Consider the following 17,598-nt stretch of genomic DNA (forward strand, 5'->3'; position numbering starts at 1 on the left):
GTTCAGTTTTAATCCTTCAACACTCCAGCTGCTCTATTAATATCTCAATGAATGTCAAGTATGATGCCCTGTTGCTTTAAATATCCCCATCTTTAACAATGTCAAATGCTTTGACACAGGTGCCTTTGCAGGAAGCACCTGGCTTTGATTAGAGGCACATTGATTAGAAAACAGGTCAATCCAGTCTGAACTTCAGTACAATCACAAAACAGCCTCTGTTTGAGATTTAAAAAATGAAAAGCATTATGGTCTGCATGATATATCGGCCGCTGATATAGTATCGGCCGATATGGTCATTGTTTTTACACATCGGTATTGTTCCGATGTCAAAATAGGGCCGATGTGAATCATTCCTGCAGTAGAAGAAGAAGAAAAAGAAGAAGAAGAAGAAGAAGAAGATGTGAGTGTGGGGGCGGGGATGTTTGTTTTTGCATGTATTATTACAGATGGACTCTGCGGCGAAGTGGGACAAAAAAATAAATAAAATCTACCGGGACATTTCGTAGACCACCTGCCCTCGGGGGGCGGTGAAGAGATGAATGTTCGAAAATAAGAGGTTGCTGCAGCCCGCCGTACAGGTTAGTTTGACCAGCGGGCAGCAGCGGGCAGCAACGGGGGCCGGAGCGGGTAGCTGCCGTAGCAGGCAATCAGACCGGCCGGAGCAGGCAGCGGCCGGAGCGGACGATCACGGGGGGGGACATCCTCAGCGGTGAAACGCAAACGGGGGCTGGAAGAATAGGAAGCGATTGTGGACCTGGTTGCTGCTACGGCAAAGTGGGCAACATGAAATGCCAATTTTGCAAAGTGAGTTTGAGATGAACACAGTATGTTCTTAGCAGTAACATCATGTTAGCTTGCAGAGAATTGTGTGTCACTTCTCATTGTATTCCGATCGGTTGGTTTGAAGTCACACTGTGAGATTTTGGCCCTTTCTTACACTTACAGCCTTTTGATGCTGCTGCTGAATCTGCCGTCAGTGGACTTGTCTCTAAGTGCAATCGAGGAGCATTGTTTTTGATTGACAACCAAATAATATATTTCACAATGTTTCTCAAATGAAGCTCATCTGGGACAGCCCAATTGATTGATGTACAATGCTCTTTCCAACACAACAGCCAGACATTTCAATGTAATAACAAGGACAAACATTGGATTAATAACCATGATGTGGATGCTGTGGCAGGACGAGTACTGTACTGCAGGGTTTTTCCTGCTTAGAGGAACTTTTGGTGCCCCCCCAAAGAGGTTTTAGCCAGCCCCAAAGGAAAAATCACCAGCACAAAAAATGATAAGTCAATCATTCCGAATATTGCAGAGACGGAGAGCGTAGGTATATGTAATGACATAACATAGACACAGGCTAATTATTGCTAACTAAAATGCTAGTTAACATTAGTAATTAAACTTAAAAACAGCTAATGTGAGGCGAAACTGCTTCTCGGTGAGGCGAAACGCACGGTAACTACACGGTAATTCCTCTACTATGCGACAGTAAGTTGCGTGGTTATGACACAATCGTTAGCCTATTTTTATAAAAACGTCTGCCACGGAGCCATAACGTGAGATACAAGGTAATGGAGCCTTTTATACATTGTCGTGTTTCTTTAGAAATAAACAATGGACAAATAGAGTCTTTAAACGCTTCAGATGTACAGTTATTCGCTGTCAAAGTGACGTCAAAATGAATGGAAGTCAATGGAATGCATTAATCGGTCAAAATTCTAATTGTCGGTCAACTGTTAAACAGTTAATCATTAACATCCCTATTTCTGATCATTTAGTGGGAGTGGACAACTCAAACTAAGTCACTAAAGTCTTGGCAGGAAAACAGACTTGCATGGATTTAGGATTTCCAGATGAGACACTGGCATTTGGGTTTTGGCCAGTATAGCAGCTGTGGTTATGACGTTACAGCACCTCACATCCAGAGTGGGAATGTGTGGCGAATGAGGTACAACACAAAGCTTAGTAGATTACCAGTTGCTGCATGGGTCTTCTTCTCCTCCAGAGTGGAGCTGACGTCATGAACATCACAGTAAGCTCGGATGAGCCGCCACAGAAACGTTGAGTTCTGTCCAAACTGCAGAAGTACATCAACGTGTTAAAACACACTGTTCTGTATTGAGCTACAGGATTACTCATCTATCATCATCTTTTTTGAATGTATTCAAGAGTCAACGACAAATTTAACACACCTCCTCTCTGTGCTCTAACAGGAGGTCGAGACTTCCCCTTTTGTCAGACTCAGAGCCCTGATGTAAACTGTCGATTCTCGCCAGGAGGACACTTAGCTTGTCTGCCGGTTTCTCTTCATCCCTCTGTTCTGCATCACTTAGCTCTTCTTCCTCCGAGTCTGTCAGTGCAGTCATATACCTGAAAAGCACAAACAAACAGGGCACAAAGTGTTGGTAGAATAAAAAAGGTATCTTCAGTTTGCTGTCAGCGTGTGCAATTAAACTTTACCGATGTGGATGAGAAAGGTGAACTGAATACCTAAGTGGCTCCAAACACCAGACCAGACTGTCTCCATCCTGCCAGCAGCAAGATGTGTCAAAGTAGGTGTCATTAAACAGTCTACATGTTGCCAGTTTCCCGGGATCACAAGACGATGGCGTGTGTGCCAGTAACTCAATCTTAAACCATATTTAACTTGTGAGGTGGAACGAAAACACCTCAGCTGAGAAGTTTTTTCAGATCAATTTAAATTCCCGTCTTAACGAGCATTTTTACGAGCCGTTTTTTTTTTTGCCAGGTGCTGATTAAAAAGGATCAATCTTCACGGCCTGTTTACACACAAATGGCACCGGCTTTGTTTACATAAGCCGGTCACTTAATTGTTTATAACCACTAGCTGTTAAAAAAAACTCGACGTCTTAACGTGGATCCCTAGAGGCTTTTACACGAAAACAGGCAGAGTTTGTCAGGGTGAAGCACGCAACACTCGCATTAGATGTTTTATGGTGTCCTTTCAACTACTGTAAGTTATGTGCAAACACCCTAAGCACTTAACACTTAAAAAGCAGCAGTAAAGAGAAAAAAAAAGAAAAGAAATATAAATGAATGGTACAGGTAAAAATGAAAGACCAAGACAAGGGTGAAAATATGAAAAGCCTCTATTAAGTGTTGGCAGCAGCTGCATGTGCGTCATTGGTGGTTAAGGGAATATTTTGGGCTGCGAGCCATGGTTCTGGAGGGATGTGTCAGAGCGGGCCACAGACAGAAACACTGTGGACCCAAAAAGGTGCCTCGCGCCGGAGGCTGCTTCCTCACTCCACCCCAGAACACACACCTTCAACCCAGAGTGCTGTGATTACAGGAATATTATGTGGGAATTTGAGCTGAAGAGATCTGCTTGAGTCGAGAAAAGGAACTGTCAACAAACCGTGTCTGACAAAGCCAACAACACAAAATGAAGCCGCAATGGTGCGCTGAGATGAAGCAATTCTGTCCTATTTAACAGGATACAATGTTATCTTGTCTGTGACCACCAAATGTATTCTAATCTAAATGAAAATAAATGTGCTTTAAAGCAGCTATTACAGTCAACACTTTTTTATATCAATTAGCAACTGTTTGCTAACAAGTTCAGTGATTTAAATGTGATGTGATAATTCAGGGTTGCATTGTTTATATGACAATAAATCAGTTTAAAGCTGATATATTAAATATTTGCATGTACACAATGGATCAAATGACTTGTCTTCTCTGCCCACAAGTGGCCAAAACATTAGTTATTGCAGTTTTAAAGTGAATCTATGTAACTTTTGCTGAACAGCAGCCACTGTGGTCGCAAGTGGTCATTACAAGATGATGGCAACGTCGTATGAAAGCAGCAAAAGTAGATACGAGTCTTACTATTAGGGAGCTGACTCAGTAATGTCGGTGGCATACCAATATATGTCTGAAGTATGCAAACATTAGCTAACAGTAGCCACCATAAGCTACTAGTCATACCAGCCTGAGAAAGGCTCTGGCGCCAAAACCCCGGACTATTAAACTGAGGTGCGTTTTATTGCTTTATACTGCTTTGTTTAACTTTTCATTTGTAAAAGAAACAACGTTTTATCCTCTTTATAAAGTTGCGTATTCTCCCTTTTATAAAACATGAAAAAACAAGATTGTTCAAGATTGCCTTTTTAAAAACCAATTAATCTGAGTTTGATGGAGGAATTAGCCCGTAGTTTCAATATTTTGAGACATTTAGCGATATAAAGTGAGAACTCTGTGACCCATGATTGTACTTCGTTTACATCCAGTATCTTAGTAGTACATGGGGAATATCAATATTACTGTAAGAGAAGCCAGACTTTACAGTATCTTTATTTAATGTCTTTCTGTATTTATACCGTCATTTTGAGATGGTTTGCCAAAGTCGTTCTACAATCCCCCTCTTTGCACTAACCATCCATCCATCTTCATCCGCTTATCCGGGGTCGGGTCGCGGGGGTAGCAGCTCCAGCAGGGGACCCCAAACTTCCCTTTCCCGGGCCACATTAACCAGCTCCGACTGGGGGATCCCGAGGCGTTCCCAGGCCAGGTTAGAGATATAATCCCTCCACCTAGTCCTGGGTCTCCCCCGAGGCCTCCTCCCAGCTGGACGTGCCTGGAACACCTCCCTAGGGAGGCGCCCAGGGGGCATCCTTACCAGATGCCCGAACCACCTCAACTGGCTCCTTTCCACTAACCCCTGAGTAAATCCTAAAAAGTGCAGGCAAGGCTCAAACCATTAATTGGCAACACACCCCAGCTTAAAGAAATCTGAATGTGTGTTTACCCTGGCTGTTTTTTTTTTTGTCTGCCCGCACCATATTATAGAGCACAATCTTACAACAGGCCTGATTTTTAACTGCAGCAAGAGAGTGACATTATTGGACTTGTGTCATTCATTCATTCCCTAGTTCATTCATCCTTTTGTCCTTTTATTCATTCAGCAGTCCGTCTTCCCTCCCTCCCTGCAGTTATTTACTCAGTGGAGCTGGAGAGACAGGCAGCAGAGTACTGAGTGATCAGCGTGTTCCTGTCACGCCATTCCACCGCTCATGAATCACTTGAGTTGAAAGAAAAAGAAGCTAAGGATCTATTTGAATTACTGTGTGTGTTTACATAATGTATATATATATATATTGGGACCATTATTGTTCTTGCAATGCTACTAGCAGTGCATAGCTCTGAAAGAACAAGTCTAAATATTGTCGTTAGCATTTCAACACTGATTAAGTACAATATACCAGCAGGCCCTTCTATGACTCACACATGAGAAGAAATTATATTATTTTCTGTAGGCACATTCACTTTGTAAGGGCAGAAAAATGTGCAATGGATGTGTTCTTACGTGCAAAAAAACAAAAAACACAAACGCAAAAACAGAAAAAAAAACATTTACAGTTTAACAACCTTTGGTTTGTGATGCACATGGAATAGAAATGCAGACAATGACAAACAGCTGAAGCGCATAAAACAGAGAGAGACAGGACAATGACTGTCAGCTGAAACAGTGCAGACGTGATGGAAGGGACACATTATTATGATTATTTTAGCCTTTAAACCCAGGAAAAGACAACACTTATGCCATTACGATGTTACAATATCCAAAATTTAAGACTATATCTAGCCTCATATATCGATATCGACATAATATGATATATTGCCCAGCCATGCTACCCATGCTGTGTCCAACCTTGTAACACCTCGAAGAAATTGGTAAAGTGAAAGACAACAGGCTGTGTGTTCACTAGAGGAGATCAGCCATTCAGTGTACAGAACCCAAGAGGCAACGAAGGGATCTCTCAATAGAGCTTAGCCATGGTATTCTCTATACACCGTTCAAAACAAACCCAAGTTACCATCCTAACATCACCGGGCCTTGGAACATGCAGCCCAGCTTATTCAGCCTGTGCAGCTGTGGCGACAGGACCAATGAAAGCCTGCTCTACAACAATGGCTGACTGACTGGAGAGAGTCCAGGTTTTTATTCTCTATCCCCCCCAAAGGCTGGGCAGGGACAAACTCTTTTGATGTTAACTCCTAATTTCCCAACTGATCAGCTTCTGGGCCAACTAGCTGACAACATCACTGGGTTTCTCACTATGCCCTCCTCTGTTGTGGTAAGTAACAAACGCGGAATAAACTGCGAGGGAATTCATTTGTCACAAACACATGATGATGACGACACTGTACGTCAATAATGAATGCAGTAATTCCTCTTTCATGTTCATGCCATCACACTAGTTCTACTGAGCGACCATAAATAGCTCTATTCTTAGGATGTTGTAACACATTGCATCTAAAATAGCAAGAGGAGGAAACAAAGGGTTCGTAAATAGCTGTATAAAAATGACATATGGCTGGTAGTTTTGCCAAAAGGCAAACAGGCAAGAAATACATCTGAACAGGAGGTGAGATGACTTCCAGAGAATGAAACTCAGGAAATATGGAACAGAACTACGCTAAGTTCTATGTCACGTGCACAACCAGGAGGTAAGTAACATAATAGATGATTTTAGCCCAAACCACAATATTTCTCTAAATTTAACTTAGTAGTTTTGGTGTCTAAACGTAACCAAACTGAAATTAAACCAGCTATATTGTTGTATGGTTTAGAGGACATGTTGGAAAAGAAATATGAAAGAAAAAGAGTAATGGTTATGAAAGTGAGCTAAATAAATATTTAGCCTACTTTAATAATGGCAATAATAGATGTGTCAAGCCACGCATCCAAGGACACAATCCAATCCAAAATTCAATCTTTCATATCATTCATGCCGCTGCCTTCTGCAGGTGAAAACAATGCTATGAGATCAATGATTATAGCCACTTTAATGTATCACAGAAAATAGGAGAAAGCTATTTAGGGAGCAAGATCAACATTTGATTCCCCCCTAAAATGTTCATAAAGGATCGGTTCGCAGTCGAGTGTGAAAGCGGCTGGGATAAGGATCTGCACCTCTAAATCTGAGGCCATGGTTCTCAGCAGGAAACCGATGGAGTGCCTACTCCGGGAATAAGGGAATAAGTCCTTACCCCAAGTGAAGGAGTTCATGTAGCTTGGGGGCTTGTTCACGATTGAGGGGACAATGCAGTGGGAGATTTGCCAGAGAATCGGAGCAGCGGGGGCGGTATTACATTCTCTTTATTGCACCGTCGAAAAAGAGAGTAGTTCCTACCCTCACCTATGGTTACCATGATCTTGTTCTTTCGGGCGATGACCAAAAGAACAAGATCCCGGGTACAAGCGGCCAAAATGTTTCTTTTCAGGAGGGTGGCTGACGTCTCCCTTAGAGATAGGGTGAGAAGCTCAGTCATCTGTGAGGAGCTCAAGAGTAGAGCCGCTGCTCCTTTGTGTCGAAATGAGCCAGCTGAGGTGGTTCGGGCATCTGGTTGCCTCCTGGGTGCCTCCCTGAGGAGGTGTTCCAGGCACATTCAGGTGAAAGGAGGCCTTGGCGAAGACCCAGGACTAGGTAGAGAGACTATATCTCCACCCTGGCCTGTGAACTCCTTGGGATCCCCCAGTCAAGGCTGGTTAATGTGGCTCGGGAAAGGGAAGTTTGGGTTGCCCCTGCTGGAGCTGCTTCCCCCCGCGACCCGAAGCCGGATAAGCAGATGAAGATGGATGGAAGTACATGAAGGAGCCTTTTGCACTCAAGGTTGTAGGATCATATAAAAGTCAGCGTTGGCCATTAAAGCAAACATGAATGGGAGATGTGGGTGGTCCGAGTCAAATTCGACAGATATGGGTCAGAGACCAGCCAGGGTGAATGGGGACACATCAGACAATGTGCCTGTTCTGTGTGCACAGTATACATTGTATGCAATTCAATAAATGGATACACACAGCCGCGGAGCAACATGTACCATGACATCACAGGGAAGTTAGACTAACGCTTCTAATCACAACGCAGACAATGAGCTCCCTTTTCTCTTTCTAAACACTTCTGTGTGTGTTGATCAGGCTTGCCCGTCACTAAACACAACTCCTGCTTAAATCAACAACTATCCAATGTCAGAAATGCTGTTTCATTGGTAGAGGAAAAAAGAAGAATTGGCAATGTCTTTGAGCTACAGCAACATGATGTGAATAAACTCAGTGGGAACTGCTCAAGGAATTACAAGTTCCTACAAGACACTTTGAAATGAGGCCTCTGACAGCTTGGCACGCAGACGGGGTGATTGATGTGATTGATCCTTACCTGCAGAGAGGTAGCTTGGAGGAAGCTGTTGTGACACATGAGTGAATGGAATAAACAGCTCGAACTGTCAACCTTGCAGTGGCTGGGCCTACTGTTTTGATCGATTCTACCCTGCTCTATAATTTTGAAGTTATGTCACACTAATTGTTCTATTCATTTCTGCAGAAGTTTTATGCATCATTACACAGACTAAGGTTGGAGCTACACGGTCTTATCAGACAATTTAGCAACACTGGTCACACTTGAAATATCTCTGTATAACATACAGGACAAAGTTGATTTATAAAAATGCTTTTTGGTTTCTTTAAATCAATCAACTTCAATTATACAACTACAAAAAATTTATTTCAACACGAATGTTAGAAAACCATTAAGATTGCAAAACGAATCCGCTCCAGGAGGGTATAAACACAAGGCCTTGCCTGTTCATGATGTGCATCTATCATGGTCTGCAGCAGAGCTTGCTGTAGGATTTGTTGAAAGCCCTCTTCATACTTGCACAATGCCCCCTGTTGGAAATCTGCAGCGCCACTAAAGCCATGATTTACAGTTTAGTAAGTTTAGTAAATTATAGCATTCGAGGTGTTTTTCTCTGATTTATTAAAATCAGTTCCTGATTGTTATAACTGACAGTATACAGTTTTAGTTTTTGAGGGAGCAAAATGTTGAATTGAGATGTTTACAAACTCACATTTTGCACCAAGCAACAAACGCACTAATCTAGCTAATCTTAAATGTATTCGTAAGGCTTTAGATTTCAACAAACAGGATGATTAGGGGTGTAACTGGCTCCTCTGGGGGGGAACTCTACACATTTCCTTAGGGGATGGAATTTCTTCACTGCACCATTCCCAGTAACCCTCTGCCCATACAAATAACAATGCGGCAGGAAAGGCTCTTTAATTATGGGAGGTGTGTGCGTGATGCGATTTCTTTTAAAGCATAATAACCCTCGCTGTAATTAAGAGCATTTGATGCGGCCGACGACTGCCACTCAAACCCTGTGAACCGCATCTGCTAGAGGGCACTCTTACACTTCCATCTGCTCCTTTAGCCACTGAGGAGGGCGATGGAGACATAAGTAGAAGTAGGTTGGCCTGAAATGTTTATCCACGATAAAAGAAGGCTCATATAATATGGGGTTATTACCTGTCTATGAGCAGTCTTACTTCCAAAGCCAACAAAGGCACATGGCCTGCAATACTCTCAGGATATCTGTACTTTACATGGTGGTTCTATGTCACACATTTTGCCAAATAAACAGCAGTTTGTAATTCATCTCTTTCAAAAGATATACGTTTATGGACACATGCATCTGGTTGCAGGGTACATAATTAGCACCATCCACCAGCGAAATGCTGGTAAAATATGCATGTGGCTGATAGATTGGATTCAGTCATCAGCCAAACAAAACCACAATGGTAATCTAATAAGCAGCTGGTACATTCACTAGTCATTTGGCTGGTGGACAAAAAAGTTAATTTCGCAACCTGGTTGCATCTAAATCTCAAGAATCTTAAACATTATATAACAGCTGATGTTAGCTTCTTCCTGGTAAAAAACAAACACAGAAATACTCCACCCAACCTTTGCGTGGTTTGTGACACAGACGGTAAAACACAACGACGATTCATTGTCTAGCATGCATTCAGTTTGCCTACTTTATGTTGTCATAGTTGTAAAAAATGTGCTCCGAGGCAATTGATTAATCATTGCGAAGAAAGAAACAGAGATGGGGAGGAGCGGCACAGCTCTGATCTCAGGCTCACTGCACACCTAAAAACTGTGTGGTTAGGATGTAAAAGCAGCTGCACTTAGTGTTATAATGTCTTCTTGGCACTTCACACACTCTACATCCTACACAAAGTAAGCAAAGTTAATCCAGGTTAAGTAATCGAGTGACAGACAAAACGTCCATCCGAGTCGTTGTGCTGCAATAAACAAACTTGATACAGTTCCTGAATCACAATCACGTGTTTAAAACCTTGGATTAATTCTCATCATTTAACTGTTGACATTTGTTTTTCATGAGATGAGATTGAAAATGATAGACCATTCAAAAAGAAACATCTGTTGTTTATGTTATCTCAGGTTGGCACGGGTTCAAGGCATTCTGGCTGAGGGTGGAGGTGGATGACTGGGCATGTGGTGCTTGATTACTCTGCTGTTCACTGCAGCACCTGAGGCAAATGTACATACTGTCACTCAGGAATATTATTTTGCACATAAAATGAGCAGCAGAGTTTAACTGGTAAACTAGGGAGGGCCCTGAGATTTTGGATTCACGTACTGATCATCGGATGAGACTGTTAAAGTGGAAATGAACCTGACATCAAATTACAGTGTGCCACCTGTTGACTTATTTATCTGTTGCTTATGTATTGTGTTTACCTACTGGAGTTATTTACATTGAGAAACGACAAGAGCCTGGTGACATTTGGTGGCTGACGCTGATATTGGTAGTTCGTAGATTAAAGATTCTGATTAAGTCACGTGAACCCTCCGGGATCCAAAAAGACTTTTTGCCAAAAATTTGTACTTATTATTATTTTAAAAAGCAGTAAAACTAAGAATACATTGTTTGAAGTAGTGTTTGAAATAAAGGTGCTCTACACAATTTTTACTTGCATATGCGAGCAAAAGCCTTGCCCTTTAGCGCTCGGTTAGGTCTAATATACATTTAAAAACCAACAAAGGTCTTAACATAATATCATTTTTGTGGCATTCATGCATGTGTATGGGCAGGGGGCCAGCTCAGACACAGAAAGACCCTTACATGATGCACATGCATTACGGATTCCCTAACAGCAGTAGAGGGTGGCATGTATCGGGACAAAAATATACATTCATTTATGCAACAGTGTGTGATCAGTGTACAATAAGATGGCAAGTGTTATGAAGGTACCATATTTTGAGCACAGGGTGTTCTGGCAAGTGAATGATCATGGGATCAACCAAAGTACTGGCTGCATTTAAAGTGATCATATTATGCTCATCTTCAGGTTCATAATTGTATTTAGAGGTTGTACCAGAATAGGTTTACATGGTTTAATTAAAAAAAAAACAACAACATATTTTTGTTGTACTACACATTGCTGCGGTTCCTATTTGGACTACAACAGCGCTGTTTGGAGCAGTTTGTGAACAGTGTTTTCTGTTGGAGATGGTAAGTCCCTTTGGGGTGGACTTTGGACTTTTTCACTTTGTAAACCTATAACGTGCACAAAAAGGAGATTATATATATATATATATATATATATAAAACACAATAGCCAAAAAGCATAATATTAGCACTTCAACAGGTCAAGGTCTGCCATGTTGAATTAATATTTGGTTTATAATGCAAAACATAACAGACAAACATAATGAGTTGGACACATGGGTGTGGCAGAAGTGCCCAAGTGACTGCTACTGTAAGTGATGTAACAAGCTAGGGACACTGATTGTATTCAAGGCAATTTATGGTACTGATCCAGCAAATATTTTACTGTAATACTGCTTTGGCAAAGAAAAACACTGCAATATTGTTCTAACTCAGTGCCACACAGAAGACTAAGTGTTGGAATGATACAGATATTCTTGTTTCAGGATATTCAGTGTCTTTCTCTTTGCCTGCCACACCAGGGTGCAGTGATGGTCAGACAGGGAAAACAGGATTTAGGTAGGTGAAGTGTGAAGAGTGTGTGTGTGTGTGTGTGTGTGTGTGTGTGTGTGTGTGTGTGTGTGTGGTGAGGGAAAAGGAGTCGCAAAATGATTTTTGTGGCTAACTCAGTGGAAAACACATTATTGCCGCAGAATGTGTTGCAGCAAAAGTGAGTTTGGACTAGGGCTGGGTTAAAATAATCGATTCTCTAATTAAAAATCGATCTTTGTTTGAATGATATGACTGATGCCTTTTCACCGTGGATGTATCTGTCATGTTAGTCCTGTTATGTTAATGGGGGGGTTGATTCTTAATGTAAACATTAACCATGGTGCATTATAACAAACATTTGAGGGTTGCTTCTTGCTTGTAAAATTTACAGCACAAGTTGTCTAAGAAACTCTTTTATATCCAAGCAAAATTGCTATTGTAACTGAAATGTCCCTAACCTACTTTATATCAAATTGGAAATGTAATCGAATCAGGAAGTAGTTTGGACAATTGGATCACTTGAAAGAATCTGATGTGAGCATAGTGAGGATACACTTTTGAGTAAAATACCAATCATAATGCATTTCTCAAAAATGTATCCTCACATATGTCTTACCTCACTATGCTCACATCAGATGATGACAGAACTGGAATATTAAATCTCACAGCTTTTGAAGTACTCACCCTCCCTCACTCTCTGCTTCCTCTGAGCTCCGCCCCCCGGCCGTGGCCCCAGCGATGGCGCCGGCAGTCCTTTTCCTCCGCGTCGGCGTGGTCCTGTGGAGAGGGCTGGCTCGACGCGCCACATCGCGGGCCCTCAGCTCCTCTCTGACTTGGTCCGGCAGTGTCGGCAGGGCATTCTTCAACGACTTCATCTCATCCTTTAGCTCGGACACGCACTGGATCAGGGCCTCGAGACGCTCCAGCACCTCTGCCTGACCCCTGGGCAGACCCGGACCGTCCGTCGACATGACGCCGGTCCTCGGTTCATTAGTGTGGTTGAGGTAGGACCCCGGGCACGAGCCTCTTTGCCTCGACCTAAAACCCTGGTAACACACCACAGCCAAGCCAATGCCAGCCACTCCAGCCAACGTTCCCAGAACCAGCACCTTGCTGTCTGCCTGGGCCATCCTGCAGGCCTGCACAGAACGGACAGAAAGAAATAGGGCTGCAGCTATCGATTATTTTAGTAATCAAGTATTCTACTGATTATTCCATTGATTAATCGGATAAGAAATACTTTTGCTTTATTGAAGAGCAATAATAAACAATAGTTTGGTTACATTTTCGGAAAAAGCTAAATTTTTGTTGCCTACATTGCTTACAACATCATCTCTCAAAAAACTAAACATATGAAGTGCATTTAAGTGCCATATTACATAAAGAAAACATTTTCTGAAATGACATCAACCTCACACTAAGGCATACATTAATTAAACATATAACATTACCTGAAGCTGTGCAACTTAACGTTCAGAACTACAAGTTTCATCCTGAGACTGATCTGTACATAGGCCTATATGTAAATATATGTATATGTAAATAATTATACTCAATCTGTTTTAATTTATATATAATATATAAATTAAAATAGATTGAGCGCTGTTACACTTATGCTAGTAGATCGTTGATCAGCTGTTTCTCCGTGAAGAGAGAGAGTGAGAGAAAATGGCGCGCAACAATCAGCTGTTTCTCCGACGGGATAGTCAACACGTCGGCTCTTTAGATCAAATTGGGATCACCGCTACGTATTTTCTTGTCTTTGTTTTCGGTAGTTGGTGTGTTTGGTGTAGTTTCATCGTCCATACAACTCCGTGATTTACTTTTGTCGGGTCCTCTTCGTGGAATGGATGAGAAATGTTTTCTGTTGAAGCACTGACGTCGTGCTATTATTGTGGTAAGCTAGTTCGGTTTTTCAGTGGACGCACTGTGCAGAGTTCTCGTTTTAACTGATTCCAAACTTTGGACACTTTCTGTCGTTTTCTCCAGCCCTGTCACTTCTCTTAGCCCCGCACTATTTACGCTCTGGCATGTGCCGCCCGCAGACTTGGCAGCGTCTGGTGTGCGACAATAATAATGATCCGTGTGGAAACACTCTCCGTCAGCAATACAACGTTGGTAACATTGATTTAACGAAGCTTCGAGGCAAATCATTTTGCATCGAGGATTTTTTTGTAATCCAATTATTCGAGGAATCGTTTCAGCCCTAGAAAGAACAAGGTTTCAGCTACTGGTTTCATACACATTTATGAAATTATACAACGGAAATGTGAAATATGTGGGGCATATATAATCGATTAGTTGGTCGATTATTTTGGCAACTGATCAAATAATCTTTTAGTCTATAAGGCTGTGTTCAGACTGACTGTGTCGGCCGACAGACGGTCCGGCTGTGGCGGGGTTGCAGCAGGGGCGTCACTCAAAAAAACGCAGTGGACCGACTTAACTTTTGGAGTAACGCAATCCGACGTCACGCTGCAGTGGCCAATCATGTAACCGGCAATTAGACTTGTCAGTGTGTTTTCAGCTCTGGTTTGAGAGTCCCGTACAGTAAACATCACTAACTTTATTGCAGCCACAAAAAAAAGTTTTAAAACACTGAGGGTAAAAAAAAACTAAATAAAAAAAAAAAACTAAACACAGGCACTGAACTGCCCGGGAGTTCGTGTGATAGCTGAATGTTTCCTGCAACAACAAGGCTATTGTCTCGCTCGTCTCTTTTCTTTCTCTCTTTCTCCGTGAAAAAACGTTACCTTCAAGTGCGGTCGGAAACGTTGAAATCTATAAACGATCTGACGGAAAACGGTTATTGTGAAATATAAAGTCTACTTGTGCTTTGTTGGGGGGTTTAAGAACACAACAGGAAGTCACATAAAATGGGCCGTTTCATTGAGACACCCACCTCCCCCCCCCCGCCGCTAGTCTGACTATCACCAGACCAAGCTCAATCTTTGAAGACTGAACATTAGTCTGGGGAGTCTGCTCTGTATTTTCTACTGCACAAGAGGCGTGATCAACGGGCATAGTTACGCAATTGGATAGTCCTTCAACCAATCAGACCAACGATCCGGGTGACGTACTTTGCAGTCGGTCGGTAGTAAAAGAAGCTGGTTGGTAGTAAGGCAAACACATCCTTCATTTGTAGGAATTGTTTCAGGGCAAGTTTCTGTTCCGTTTTCAGAGAAAACGTGCCTGTGAAATCTTTTAAAACAGCAGCGACAGCGGCATCACGGGTTGCTGCGCTTCAGTGGCCGTCATGTTGAATGTAAACAAAAAGCTGCTTGCCGTCGCTTCTCTATCCTCATCGTGTTAAACCCGCCAATAGTGCGCCAGGTGGATAAGCCAGTTTGTGATTGGTTCTCGCAAATGTGTAACGGAAGCAGGATAGATAAACGTACAGGTTTCCAGCCTGAGCTGCAGGGCGAAATCAAATTGCTGGCAGATCAGGCTGGGTTTACCCAGTCTACCACCACCCTGCAGAAAATCAACGGATCACTTTTCTTGGTGTGAATGGCCAGGGGCCGTAACATGTCAGAAAATAGTAGAACAATGCCAATTACAATTTCCCAGAGCCTAAGATGATGTCTTCAAATTGCTGGTTCTTTCTTAACAAAGATACAAAACCCGAAGATATATCAATTGACAACGACAAAACAATGAAAAAATCCTCACAGGCCAATATTTGGCCTTTTTGCTTGAGAAATGACTGAAACAATTAATTTATTAACACAACTGTTGTTTATTATCCTATCCACCAACTAAGCAACTAATATTGTTAGTTAAAATAAATGCATTTCAACTTTGTTTGAACGTAAAAATGTAGTTCTGTGAAATTAACATTGGGTTTACAAGTTAGCCAGTGTGCGAGTGTGTGTGTTCAGTTTAACATTTTGTTAAGTATTATACTAAAGTGCTGTAATTGTGGTTACTAAGTAGCCATAACTATTAATAGCAACAAGTTACATGGTCAATAAAGCTAATTTATATGGAATTATACCTCATTTTTTAGTTTAAAAAAGCAGAAATTATGAATTATTTTGACTAATAGTTAAGATCAGAGGATGTCGAGTGAATGACAGACTGGTATATGTCAAGGTTTAGTCAGGAAACTGTTTTGAAACCATTAAAAAAAAAAAAATTAAAATGCTATAAAATTGAATAAAACACCCAAAATGCAATGGAAGTAATCATTCATTTTACCTGCGATAAATGTTGTATGGGTTCCATACAATACAACGTGCATCCATGTTATTTATTTAGATTTGGGCAATTTGGTTGAAAGAAACCCATAGTTCTGGTGTAATATTATTATTTTTTAAACGGGTCAAATTTGACCCAAGGACAACACAAGTGCTAAAATATGTCTCTCTTGTCATTTGAGCATCCTGCGTCAAAACTAAAACATATACAGCAGGAAAAACAGCAGGTGAATGAATGTTTTTAACGTTTTGACTAAATGTGTGTATAGTGGCCATACCCTTGAACTCAACACCTCTGACCTGCTTCGGGTGCAGAGTCCCTGTAATGCTATGGTGAGGGAAGGCTAATGTAATACACGACTGATAAAAGAGCGACTAACGAAAAGACAACAACCAAACTTACGTTAAAGAAGAACTAGCTTAGATAATTGGATCAACATACTAATCTCACAGCGAGTAAGCCAAAAGTCAGAGAGTAAGCAGCTATATAAAGCCGGAACTCGTTGAGAAATTCAATGTATGACGGGGTCTCAAGCATGCGTCTTCCTACTTACTAACCTCATATTGTCATTGTTAAGCCGTAACGTTAACGTTAGCTAGTTAGCTCGCTAATTATGTTAACGTTAATTATCGTTAACTGTTCACCAACACTCAAAACAAAGTTACTAACCAAGGTTAAACGGCTAGAAAGCGTTCAAATGTTCACTTTTAGCGATACAGTATCACAACAACTCGATACCTGAACATGTTATTCCTAAATAACAACAAAATTGGCAATATTAAAGCCCTTACTGTACTGCACAGGTAAGAAGGAGGAGGGACAGCTAGCTGGTGTAACAGTCAAAACCTTCCGTGTAGGTTCAAGCGCAACAAGGAAACGTTCCGGGTTCCATCGCTGCCAACCTCACAATAAGAAGTAGGCCTACTTACGTTTTATGTATAAGTTTGGCGAAAAAAAAAAAATCACCAGCAAAAATCAATGAATCGTGCTTGATCGTGTTATGACCTCCAACACTGGAAACGTATGTCATCACTGCTGCTCACAGGCGTTATCTGTGTGGTGTTTTCACTGGGTTTCCACTGGGTGCCCCCTCCCTCAATCGAAACTGATGCATGTCAAATGAAAAGGAAATTGCATTTCCATTAGGTGTGGTCTGCCTGAGCGTGTTACTGCAGATCTTTGATAGATTTCAGACCTATCCATTACCTCTCTGGATTAAGGCTTCAGGACCCTGAAAATGTCTAGAAAAGAAATGAATGAACATTCAACATGATCTTGAAATTTGGAACCTATCATTATATTTTGAAGACCCAACTCTGTAATACTATGTTTTAAAACATTTTATAGATGATATTACACAAGAAACATACAGTATATTCTTATTAATGCCAACTTGTTCTCTTTTGTCTACCATGGGGGGATTGGGAGGTACATAGCTTCTTCCTCATGTAGCCTACTTACTGACTGTAATGGCTTTCCTGACATTGCAGTGTATCCTTTTTTTGTTGTTGACCCAATTGGCCTTCTGCTGTAGGCTAGAGAATCCTCATTATAATCATTTCCAAGGGCGTAGTCATG

At 41.6% G+C, this 17,598-nt stretch overlaps 1 protein-coding gene across 4 annotated transcripts in view; it reads right to left on the reverse strand.

Annotated features, from left to right (window-relative positions):
- Positions 1-17,039, reverse strand: part of rmdn2 (regulator of microtubule dynamics 2) — a 41,064-nt gene extending 24,025 nt beyond the window's left edge. Inside the window, exons 1-4 of one of the 4 annotated variants that reach the window (XM_078272905.1) lie at positions 16,950-17,039; positions 12,505-12,959; positions 2,196-2,373; positions 1,978-2,080 (exon numbers count right to left, since the gene is read on the reverse strand). In XM_078272905.1, the coding sequence (XP_078129031.1) occupies positions 1,978-2,080; positions 2,196-2,373; positions 12,505-12,950 (727 nt within the window). In that variant the 5' untranslated portion in view covers positions 12,951-12,959; positions 16,950-17,039. Of the gene's footprint in view, positions 1-1,977; positions 2,081-2,195; positions 2,374-12,504; positions 12,960-16,422; positions 16,662-16,689; positions 16,790-16,811; positions 16,912-16,949 lie in introns of those variants that run through there. The other 3 variants (XM_078272904.1, XM_078272907.1, XM_078272906.1) reach the window with 3 other exon arrangements.
- Positions 17,040-17,598: the final 559 nt, after the last annotated feature.

Source organism: Sander vitreus, chromosome 17, assembly GCF_031162955.1.
Source record: "Sander vitreus isolate 19-12246 chromosome 17, sanVit1, whole genome shotgun sequence".
Taxonomy (NCBI): Eukaryota; Metazoa; Chordata; class Actinopteri; order Perciformes; family Percidae; genus Sander; species Sander vitreus.